At 46.8% G+C, this 12586-nt stretch overlaps 1 protein-coding gene and 1 non-coding gene across 2 annotated transcripts; both read right to left on the bottom strand.

Annotated features, from left to right (window-relative positions):
* Positions 1-212: 212 nt before the first annotated feature.
* Positions 213-283, bottom strand: TRNAG-GCC (transfer RNA glycine (anticodon GCC)). Its single transcript has one exon. It is a non-coding gene; the product is annotated as a tRNA-Gly (tRNA).
* A 1111-nt stretch (positions 284-1394) lies between these two features.
* On the bottom strand, positions 1395-4173 carry LOC136527539 (transcription factor MYC2-like). The gene has a single exon (XM_066520305.1). The coding sequence runs from the start codon at positions 4037-4039 to the stop codon at positions 1898-1900; it is 2142 nt and encodes a 713-aa protein (XP_066376402.1). The 5' UTR covers positions 4040-4173; the 3' UTR covers positions 1395-1897.
* Positions 4174-12586: the final 8413 nt, after the last annotated feature.

The raw sequence follows: 12586 nt of genomic DNA, 5'->3' as shown, positions 1-12586 counted from the left end.
AGAAATGGATGTTTTTTTTTTATCATTGTTTGATCAGCATTATGTGGCGCCAGTTAACATTTTACAGTGGTATACTGCCGTTTATGACCGAGTGAGGCTTCATCTGTCCTCACTTTTGTCTAGGGTTTGCTATTTTATTTGTAATAATAAAGTTGTTTGCTTGACACCTTGTTTGCAAGTAACAAAGCAAAACACATTAAAAACTAACCATGTGCACCAGCCGGGAATCGAACCCGGGTCTGTACCGTGGCAGGGTACTATTCTACCACTAGACCACTGGTGCTCGTTGTCTCTTTGCTCAGATGATCTTATTTCATCGCGGTTATCTTTGGAGTTTGTCGCTGTCGATGCATGTTAGTTTTATTTAAAATAGCGTGGAATCCAAATTGAGTCACATGCGCTGGACATATTCATATTTTTGTATTATTTCTTGGATTACTTAAACAAAACAGATAGAGCAAAAGGCATGTGGACACCAAACAACTCTCCACATCTCTTATCCTCAATTCACTGCCCAAATTTTCTATCCATCCTTACTTATTATCTTGCTTACCGTATTACAAATAAGATAAATGATCAGAGATGAAGCACACGCCGATGCTTGTAAGCAAAAATGGAGCCAGCTCTTATCCTTGCAGTGCGCGGCAATGGATATTGGATGAGATTGAGACGGACAGGGGAGGCAAGCATACAGCAAAGCTCTTGGCTGGTGTTAGTTAAAGTCACATGCGCGATAAGCAAAGCCGCACGCCACTCTTGTCCCCTCCACAAAACATGTCTAGCCGACTCAAAGGGAGTTCAAAACATCCCAAAAGAAAACTATTAGTAGCACTTTTTAAAAAAAAAAGATTTATACAGACGCATGTGCTGCTATGTGTCCTTTCCTCATCCATCGCTACCGAAAAAAAGAACTCATAGCCATTATACAGTGGTTGGCTTGTCACTGGATAATCGTGTTTGTGCAAGTCAAGGCCAGAAGTACCGGATTTATTATATATTTTATATCAATTCATGCGGGAGCTGGTATTCCATGTGAAATTCCTGCAAACTCAGGAGCAAGTCCTCCCCTTTTTTTGTATAGGAGGGAAAAGTTGCTTCTCCTTCACTTGCCTAACTCGCTTCATGCCTAGTGCTTGCACGTGCTTGATGGCGAAGCTTACCCAACTACACCCAACTCACATGCCCCTGCTTCTATGCTGTCTCCATCATGTCATGTGCAAATCCTACTGTGGCTCATGTTAAACTCTCGCACGCTCTCACAGGTGATAGGACACACCCGCAACTTTCAGCTCATCAAATGGGGAATAGGAACACACCCGCAAGATCCATCGATCGATCAGTCAAGATACAACGACATCGACCCCTCAAGCTTCTGAATGAACAAGAACCAATGGTAAACCAACCAAAGACCATATGTATTGTTGTTATTATGAGATCAAAAAAACCGACTCCATTGCAAGCGAAATCCTGCTGTAAAATACAAACATCAGGATCAGGGCATCGTCCACCTCCACCCGGTGCGACGACGTTTGATCCATCCTATATACAGTAGTTTTGGATTCAACCAACGCTAACATCAGTCGATCCATCATCACAGCTCATAACAACAGGGTACTTAGTTAACAGCAACGGGTGGACGCTTGGTGGTTGCTTAATCCTGCTAATTAACACGCTACTGGCAAAAACACAACAAGATGATGAACAGCAGCAGAACTGCAGAAGCTATCATCATCCATCCTTCCTTCTAACGTTTACAACAACAGCACCAGCATCATCGTCGTCTCCCTCCTCCTGAATCTCTCTGGCTATCGTGTGGTGACGACGATGACAGTCCGGTGGTGAATAGTATCAGTATCGTCCCTATCCGGCAGCCACAGGCGAGCTGAGCTCTCCTTGATTACCTGCCCATGGCAGACCCGGGCTCCGCGAGGCGGCTGTAGAGCGTGGCGTTCAGCTGGTCCTGCGAGTATATGCGGCTGGCCATCTTCACCGCGACCTGCTGGATCATGAGGTCCTTGACGACGGAGACGCTGGCGTGGTAGACGTCCAGGTCCAGCTCGCGGAGCGCCGTCATCAGCCGCGCCGACGGGTGGTTGCGCTTGTGGCACTGCACGCGGATCATGGCCTCCAGACCCAGGATCTTGGAGTCGATCTCCACCGCGTGGCAGCGCGGCCCGCCGTCGTGTCCGCCGAGCCCAGCGGCGTGCGGGGGTGGCCGCGCGTCGCGCTCCTTCTTGAGCGCCTCGATCTGTGCCTGCAGCGTGTCCTTATCGGACTCCAGCGACGTCAGCTTGCCGCGGAGCTCGTTGATGTAGGAGATGGCGTCGCCGAGCAACGACGCCTTGTCCATCTTGGACACGTTGGGCACCACGGCGCGCAGCGCGTAGAAGCGCTGGTTCAGCTTCTCTCGCCGCTGCCGCTCCGCCTCCACGTGGTTCAGCGGCTCCTCGCGCCCGTTCGCCGGCTTCCGCCCGCGCTTTCGCGGCCGCTTCTCCGCCTCCGGTGGCGGCGCCACGACGCGGCTGCTCTCCACCTCGCGAACAGACGCATCCAGGTCCGAGTGGTCGGACTCCGACTTGGCCGGCGCGCCCGTGCCCGTCGACGGCCGCGTAGTAGGCGCCGACGAGAAGGATAGCATGCCCTCGTTCGCCGTCGCCGCCGGGTGGTGGTTGGTGTTGCTCGCCCGGGAGGTGGCCTCCATTGAACGCTTATTGTTGTTCTTCGCGTCGTTCGCCGCGGCGGCCTGTGTCATGGTCGCCGTGTGCTGCGAGAAGAGGCTCCCGGGAGCGGTGGTGAGGCTGGCGGCGGCGGCGGGAGGCGCCGGCGACGGGTTCCTCCGGACGTTGCTGTCGGCGCCGAAGCTGAGGATCTCGCCGGACTCGGGCTTGAAGAACGGCGGGGTCGCCGCCAGGGAAGAAGGGTTGGTGGAAGCGAAGTCGGAGAAATTGAGCTCCCGGCGGAACGGGCCCTGGTGAGCCTGATTCTGGTGCTGGTGCTGCCGCTGCGGTGCAGCGGCCGGCGCCGGCGGGGGTGGCGGCGCGTGCACGGATGGGCTGGGGTTCTCCGTAACAGTGCTCGTGCTCGCGTTCTCAAAATGGATCTGTGGCGGAGGCGGCGGCGGCGGCTTGGAGACGGAGATCTCGGCCGACGGGTGCGACAAGGAATCCTTGATGTCCATGACCGGCGCGTCGGCGAGCCATAGCACGGAGGGGTCCGTCTCCGCCTGGTCCGCTCCGTCGGCGGGCTGCTGCTGCGACGGCGGCTGAGGTTGCAGGGGCGGCCACGAGCCACCCCCTGCTCCGCCCCCGAAGAGCGAGCGGATCTTAGCCATGCTCTCGGCGGTCTGGAACACGACGTCGGTGGAGCCGAGCTCGAGCACCCCGGTGCCGACGGGGAAGCAGACCATGGTGCGGAGGCCGAAGTTGTAGGCCTGGCGCGCGCGCTCGCACGGCGCGGAGGAGAGGCCAGAGGCGATCCAGGTGGGCTGCCCGGCGAAGAGCGCCTGCCCGGGGAGTCCGGACCCGTTGAGAAACGACTGCGTCATGGAAACGAGGAAGAACCACTCGGTGTCGGTGACCTCCTCCTCGACGGCCTCGTCGGGCGCGGCCGCGGCGCCGGAGATGAGGGAGTTGAGCTCGCGGAGCACGCGTTTGCGGTGCTCCTGCTCGGCCTGGGCGGCGAGCGTGAGCGGCCTCTGCTTGCGCTTGTCGTCGTCGCAGCCCTTGTAGTAGCCGTCACCCCAGCCGAGCAGCGAGGCGCCGGTGGCGGCGTCCAGGGAGGACTGCCAGAAGATGGCGTAGGTCCAGGTCTCCCTGGACCCCTCTATCATGGCCTGCAGCCGCTGCTGCAGCGTGTCCTGGTTGAACCCCGGCGCCATCGCCGCCGCCGCCGCCGGCACCTGCTGCGGCGGCGGCGGCGTCGCCGCGGCGGCCGACGAGTTGCCGCCCCCGGCCGTCGCCCCCCAGGGGAAGGTGGGGAGGTCGGCAGAGGCCATGAAGGCCTCCATCATGGAGGCGTTGTCGTCCGTCCACAGGTTCATGGGGGCAGCCGAGGAGAGGGGGGAGGGCGAGGCAGTAGACCCGAAGGGAGCGAAGAGGAGGGAGGAGAAATGGTGGGTGGAGAATGGAGGGCGAAGGAGGGGAAAGCGAAAGAAATGGTTTAGAATACGGAATCCGTGGGATTATGGCCCAGACCCGAAAACGCCCGTGCTAATAGTGGGCGCTTGTCCCGCCTCTTGTTCGGCTGGCGAGGGCAAATACGGAAACATTTCTTGGCCAGGGGCAGGGCTAGGGTCAGGGCCAGGGCCACAGGGCCAAGTGGTAAAAAAGCGGGCAATCCCTCGGGCTGATTTAGGAGGGCAAACCTACAATTCAGGGTCACAGGTTTGTGTAACCGCCGGGTTCGTAGCCCGCCTCCTAAAAAAAAAGGGGTCCGGTTGTCAGTGAGAACTCATGGTGACATAGGCCATAGGACATTGTCGTGGTTAAGGGTTGCAATTGCTCGTGTTGGACCTACCTGTCATTTCTATGGTTTATTGATCTTTTTAGCCTACCTAGTATTCATGTTTTTTTACACGTGAAAATGATGTGGGTCGCTACATCGGATGGGCGAGGAGCAAGGCACGGCACAATCTCATTTCTAACTTTTTCATTGGGGGTACCTGTGCTTCCTCCATCTGAAAAATTACAATTCTTGTTTTTTGAGAAATTAAATGTTTTAAACTTTGGTCAACGCTATATAAAAAGTAATAATATTTATAAAATAAAATAAAATGAATATTATTAGGTTAAGTATGACATCTATTTAAAGACATAAATATTAATACTATTCATTATAAATTTAGTTAAATTTTAAGCTAATTTGACCGACACAAATCTCATAAACACATTCTTTTTTTGGCACGGAGAAAGTACATAAGAAAGTTTTGATCTGGTGCACGATACATCTAATTCAACATAGATACTAGAGTGAGTTGGTATTTTCCACATGCGAATATGGTGAGCCACCAATCGTGGATGGGAGCAGAGGGACGAGCACATCATGCGTATCCTCTGGATTGCATGGACAGCTTTTTTATAAGAAAATCTATTTGGCTGGCTGTTATGGTATGGTAGATCTCTTATTCTTCAGAGGTAATGAATAAATGCATTGCACGAAATGATATGCTACATAAGAATCAGGTGTTGTTAAATACACTTCTAGGATACATTTCACAAAATCTATTTGCACAACGAATCACTATTCTATGATACATATATATTGTGTGATTTGAATAGTACCAAAAGCAATCTAAACTATGATAATGTCATCTAAGACTTAAGGCGCATTTGGTAGCGCTCCGCGTGAGGGCCCACCAAACGCCCTCAGCCGCTCCACTCCCACTACTAGGAATATCCACTTCCATAACGATCAACTTTCGTCATTGAAGGAGCCAAATTCGTCATAATTTCAGTTTTATAACGAATTTAAGACAAAAAAACGATTCGTCATAGAAGTCGCGTCATACTTAAACTTCCATGACGAATCTAGAAATTCGTCATAGAATTGGATAAATCTATGACGAAAAACTGACCATCATAGAACTGCGTTGGCATGCGTGGCAAGGGGCAGCCATGCTGGCGGGTGCTTCCGTTGAAGATGCTTTTCACGTGTACATGCTATAGCTGGGTGTATGGGAAATGATTCGGGTACGTGTCACCTTCTTATTGCATAATGTGGCCATCTCTGGTTCTTGCATGTTTTAGGTTCTTACTAGATCACATGTCGGTTCCCTATTGTTCCGTATATCAGTTTTCTATTGGCACATTTGTCGTGTTGCCGTTGGGTCACGTGTCACTTCTTTATTGGACCATGTGTCGTATTTTTATGGGTCCACGTGGCCATTTCTTATTCGACCACGTGTCACGGTGTTGTCCGTTCACGTTTCGTTTTTTTATTCGGCCACGTGGCTTGACGACTTCCTTCCACGTCTCGGATTTTTATTAGCCCATCTGTCGTGCCCTTCCTATTTCACGTGTCATACATTGGTTCGTTCATGTGTCGCATTTTTATTTGATCATGTGGCCTGCCCAGGTTGTACCACGTGCTCAACAATCAATTCATCATAAAAGTAGTTAGAGATCGTCACTGCTGCATAGATTTGACTACATAATTATTCGAGGAATGTCTACATGATTATTTAACATAACAATCAAATACAACAAATTAGTTTTCATACGTCAGCAGCAGCCACTGATAGAGTTTCACCATATCAAACTAGCACACGAGTACACACATAAAACCACAAATGTTCACTGCATCAAGTCAACAGAGTTGATGACTGAGAGTTACCAGAAGAAGAGCTGAAGCGCATGATATCCTCATGTTGCTTATTGTACTCCTCCTATTGCTGTTTCTTGAACTCCTCAAACTCCCTTTCAGTCTTTTCTGCCTTTCTCTTCAGTTCATCCACTTATTCGATGAGCTTACCGAAACTTTCCTGTTCAGCAACAAGTTGTTCCCGAAGCATTCTCTCAGTCGATGTCTCTGTTCTGGCGGAGCTTGTTGGGATACCACCATTCTTCAAAAAAAGAGTGTTGCCGCTGACCTAGGAGTGGACCTAGCCCTGGAAGAGGCAAATGACCTTATAAACAACATCAACACTAGTCATTGATTTGTGCCCATCAACAGCAGGTTGTGCTCGCATAGTTTTCATATCTTCCTGTGAAATTCAAGCAGTAAACATTAGGTTACAGAAGGTGGAAGAGGACTTTAATTAAAAACCCAAGAGATTACTCCCTCCATTCCAAATTATAAGTCATTCCAAAAATCTATCACGTGGAGTAACTACAGGTCCTATAGGTACACGTCGGATGGAGAAAGTATTGTGTGGAGATTTATGACGAAACATCGTTCATTATAAATTGAATATTGTTCGTCACAGATATGTAATTAGTTCAATGACAAAGCATTGTTGAAAGGTCGAGATGGCGGACTAGAGGGGGGTGAATAGTCCTTTCTAAATTTAATCGTGCCAGCTAATCAAAACAAATGCGGAATTAAAACAATCGGTCTAGCCAAGACTATACCCCTCTATCAAAGTTCACAAGCACCTTATAAAGATCCTAATTAGGCAACAAAGGTGCTGGGCTAGCTAGAGCTCACCTATCCAATTCTAGGAGCAAGGTCACACAAACATATGCCACTAGTATTTTGCACACTGAGGAGCTCCTACATAATTCTAGTAAGCAAAAGTACAAAGCTCCTAAGCTCACTAGCAATACTCAATAACAAGGCAACTAATGTTAAATTAGAGTACGCAAATACTTAGCTACACAAACTAAGCAATATGACTAACAAGGTTACACAAACCAAATTAGCCACACAAGGGAGCTACTTCTATGCTACATAAGCAAGAAGGTAACTAGTGAGCTGCACAAGCTAACTAATTACAAGAGCAACTTCATAAGCACAATGTATATGAAAGTAATTACAAGCTTGTGTAAGGGGATTGCAAACCAACGGGAAGAATAATGTTGACACAGTGATTTTTCTCTCGAGGTCCACGTGCTTGCCAACACGCTACGTCCCTGTTGAGATAAGCTCCAAGGTTGCCACCGGTCCTCTTGCTAGTGGTGACCCGCAAGTCACACTCTTCCAAGTGGAGTGCTTACCACAAGCTCTAGCACTTGACCTAGCTAGACCACTTGTCACCCTTCGCGTCTCGCTCTACTAGAGTTGCTCTTCGCGGCTCCCGCGGAGTGAGCATACTGCCCCTCACAAAGCTCTTCTTCGAAGCACCGCACAAGCTTCTTGCGGGCTTCGACGGAGACCACCACCAAGCCGTCTAGGAGGTGGCAACCTCCAAGAGTAACAAGCACCATCGGCTTGCAACTCGATCACCTAGTGCCACTCGATGTAACCTCACGATGTAATCACACTAGAATCGCTCACTCACTCGATCGGATGAACACTATCAAGCTCAAGTGAGTTAGAGGGCACCCAAGCACACCTACACAAGCCACCAAGGCTCAAGGGTGCTCAGCTATCGACCAAAGGCCGACCAACACTTCTATTTATAGCCCCACGGGCTAAAATAGCTATTATCCCTTCACTGGGTAGACAGGACGACCGGACACATAGTTCGTGTGCACCGGACACGTCCTGTGTGGTGACCGGACACGTCTGGTCCCTTCTTGACCGCCACGTGTCCCATTCAAATAAAGTAGTTGTTGCCGCCCAACGGCCCTCTCTGACACATTCTAACACGACGCATCGGACGCACTACAGTGAAGTGATCAGACGCGGGAGGGGCAGTGTCTGGTCGAGTCTAGAGAGCTCCCAGAGCCGCTCAACTACAACCAGACGCATCTGGTGTGGTCGACCGAACGCACCCCTACGTTCGGTCCTCTCTAGACCAACACCTGCGCCCCATGTCACCATGACCTGACGCTAAACAGTGATTGCTTAGCGTCTGGTCACCTCAGCAACTCTGCCCGCGCCTAGCCAAAATACCAGACACGTCTGGTATTGATGTCGGATGTGTTCGGTCATGTCGGGAACATTGCCGCCTGAGTCAGATACCGGACGCGTTTGATCACCCCGTGACCAGCGCATTCAACTCCTTTTCTTTACCAACTTCTTCTCCTTTGCAAATGTGCCAACACCACCAAGTGTACAACACCTTATGCATGTGTGTTAGCTTTTCACAAGCGTTTTCAAGGAGTTAACCACTCAACTTGCCGCACCACTCGATCCTAGCAACGATGCAAAGTTAGATCACTCGAGTGGCACTGGATGACCGATAAGCAAACAAGTTTACCCTTCTTGATAGTACGACCATCTATCCTAAACCCGGTCAAGCACTTCTCTACATAACCTATGACCGGTGAAATGAAATGCTCTAGGTTATACCTTTACCTTGCGCATTCTATTACAACTCCTCCATTATTGATGCAACACATGCACCAACCAATCACCAAATGATCTGATCCACTTCATATCATCACGTGACCGTATTGGTTTATCGACCTTGACCTCACTTGCTTTTCACCGTTGCCTTCGTCCATCGGCGCCAAGTCTTGCTCAAGCTTCACCGCCAAACGGTCCATCGCTCCAAAGCCTCCAACTTGCCCTTCACGCTTGCAACTAGTCCATCAAGCCAAGTCTTGTCTTGATCTTCTCCACCTTAGTCACATGACTCAATGTCATGTCTCATATGCAATGAGCTCCTTCATCACATGTGTGAGCCTTGCAACATATCCCAGCCATCTTCACCGTCATGGCATATGTTGCTCACACACATGTACTTGTGGACTAATCACCTGTATCTCATATAAACATATATTAGTCCACCTAGGTTATCACTCAATTACCAAAACCAAACAAGGACCTTTCAACTGTTCGTCACTGTATTAAAGAAGATTGTCACAGATGAGTCGCGTGAGTGATCTATGACGAAACCCGGTGCACTTCTATGATATTTCTTGTGATGATATCTGATTTCATCATAGATAGGGTGAGTTTGAGGATCGTCACCACTGACCTATGACGAAACAAAAATATTCGCCATAAAAAGCTATCTTCTATCATAGTTTTGGAATCATCATTAAGATTTTTGTCATAGAAGTGGATATTTCTAGTAGTGTCCACTGTAGAAGCTCCGAGAATCACGTTGAGAGAAGCGAGGAGATAAAGGAGCAAAAAATAATACTCCCTTTGTCCACAAAAGAAAGTAATTCTGGCACAGTACCAAGTTAAAGTATCCAGAGTTTGACTAATTATAAATAAAAAATATTTATATTTATAATTTCAAATAAGTATAGCTAGATATCTTATGATATGTATTTTTATAATATACTTATTTGGTGTCATAAACACCAATATTTTTACCTATATGTATACACATTTGGTCGAATTTTAAACTCGTTTACCAAGAATACATTTATAATTGCATTCTTTTTTGGATAGAGGTAGTAACTTCACCTAGCTCCTTCACAATTGCCGATGTCCGATTTTGCCCCAGCATGGGGCCACAACGGCGTAGACGGGGAGGGAGGGCCGAGCTGGCAACCCGCGGAGGCGTGGGAAGACGAAGAAGAAAGAGAAAAGGAGACATGTGGTGTGGTTCGGCGTGGGAGGGGATAAGGTGGAGAGAGAAGAAGAAGAAAAGAAAAAAAAATACATTGTGGACATTTTACCCTTTTCAACAACTAGAAAATGTTGTTTTACCAAACTTTTTTCTAACTAGTGAAGCTAGAGCCAGAAAAGAATGCTTTATCAAAGAAGCTACAACTAGAGCCGAAACTCTACCAAACGGACCCTTAGCCATTGCCTGTTTTGTACGGGCATGTCTGTTTTCAAATGTGATATCAATGGGACTAGTCCTTTTTGACACGTGAATGCACATGGAGCACCAAATATTGATGCAAATGTGGGAATCCCTTGTATTTGGAGGACAGATGGAGCATGAAATATGTATATGTGCTGGATCACATGCATTGGAAGAAAAATTGGCGCTCAAAGAACTGACTAGCGTGGCTAAAGATGGAAAGAGGCACATATGACTCATGTTGTTGGCAAGGATTTGCGTTGATTGTAGGGGGCGTTACCGTTGGTGCATGCCTCTCACCATATAGTACGTACATCTATTGCGCGCAGGTTTCTCATTATGAGCCTGCGAGGAGCACTGCCACTATCGGTATGAGTACGATGGAAGATGAGATGCATTACCTGATACCAGTACTTTGTGTGACCTACATTTTTAATGGCAATTATTAGCTTTGTTTCATAGGATCATGACATAAACATTTTCTCCTTGGGGTGTTTGGTTCCATGGACTAAATTTTAGTCCATGTCACATCGGACGTTCGGATGCTATTTAGGAGAACTAAATATGAGTTAATTATAAAACTAATTACATAGATGGAGACTAATTTACGAGACGAATTTATTAAGCCTAATTAATCCGCCATTAGCACATATTTACTGTAGCACCACATTGTCAAATCATGGACTAATTAGGCTTAAAAAATTCATCTCGCAAATTAGCCACAATCTGTGCAATTAGTTATTTTTTCGTCTATATTTAATATTTCATGCATGTGTCCAAATATCCGATGGGACATGGATTAAAATTTTCCTGTAGGAACCAAACACCCCCTTAGTCTAATTGTCAATATGTACTATATATATATGGTACTAGCAGTAGTACATAGATTAACAATCACAAATACTCCCCACCGTCTCAAAATAGATGATCTTATAGCATTTAAATTTTATCCTAAAATATTTGATTCACTCACTTCTTAATGTATCTTTTCTTTTTTATCAATGTGCTATTATCTTTTTCAATATATCTCTATATCTACTTCTTTAGAGATACTTTGGTCCTTTAGCTTCAGCGTTAATTTTTATGAGAGATTCTAAAATACTCCTTCCGTCCCAAAATAAGTGTCGTTCTCGTTTTCTGAGAGTCAAACACATTTAACTTTGACTAAATACATACCAGAAAAAATATTAATATTTATAATACATAATAAGTATCATTAAATAGATTGTTGAATCCATTTTTATAATAAACTTATTTGAAGATATAAATATTCCTAATATTTTTTTTATAAATCCTGTTAAACCCGAGAAAGTTATTTAACTTACGGCAATACTTATTTTTGGACGGAGGAAATACCATCTTTTTTTTTCTTTTGACATACTCTATGGCCCAAGCGGAGCATTGAAATTTGCTGCGCCTTTTAAAGAGCACTCCCTCCGTCCCTAAATGTATATCATTTTCGCTTCTCGAGAAATAACATTGACTAAATATATATTAAAATATTAATATTTATGATACATAATTAGTATCATTGGATAGATATTTGAATCTAGTTTTTTAATAAATTTAGTCAAAGATAGAAATGTTGCACATATTTTCTATAAATTGAGTTAGAGTTATTGGCACGTAAATCGTGACGATAAATATTTAGAGACCGAAGGAGTACTCCTGTATAATTCGCACGTGCAGAAGCAGCAAGTGGCACGACGCCGAATTTTTTATTTTTTAGCCCTTTTTTGAAAAAAAATCACAAATATGTCTCTGGAGGAAAGATTCTAAAATCTAGAACCTTAGCTCGGCGCCATCGTTGCTGGCGCTGAGCTTACATGTCTCTTAGGCTCGAAGCAGACGTGACGGTAACATGGCAGGAAGCTCGACGCCAGTCACCCTGACGCCGTAGATCTTGGCGTCGAGCTCGGCGCTAGGGTGACTGACACCGAGCTGGTGTTTTAATCCCGGCCCCAACCTTCTTGCCCAAGCCTTCTTCCTCTTATTTCTCCTCCCTCTCGGGTTTTTTCTCTCCCCACTTCACCCTACCTCACGAATCGGCATATTGGACCATGGAAACTTTGATTTGATCCGTAGATCCTCGAGAGCAAGGTATCCTCGCTTCCCTCCTAGTTTTTTTTGCATCGATTCGGTATATATTAGTCGGATTTTTTAACCTAAGAATCGTCATTACTTACGGTTTCATGCAATTTTTAATATTTGTATTAAACCTAGGTAACCGTAGCATATGGTGTTATGCTTTATGGGTTCATTGTTGTGCATAACATT

Source organism: Miscanthus floridulus, chromosome 2 (assembly GCF_019320115.1).
Source record: "Miscanthus floridulus cultivar M001 chromosome 2, ASM1932011v1, whole genome shotgun sequence".
NCBI lineage: Eukaryota > Viridiplantae > Streptophyta > Magnoliopsida > Poales > Poaceae > Miscanthus > Miscanthus floridulus.
Note: the sequence above shows the minus strand (reverse complement) of the source record. Positions and strands in the feature narration are given on the sequence as shown.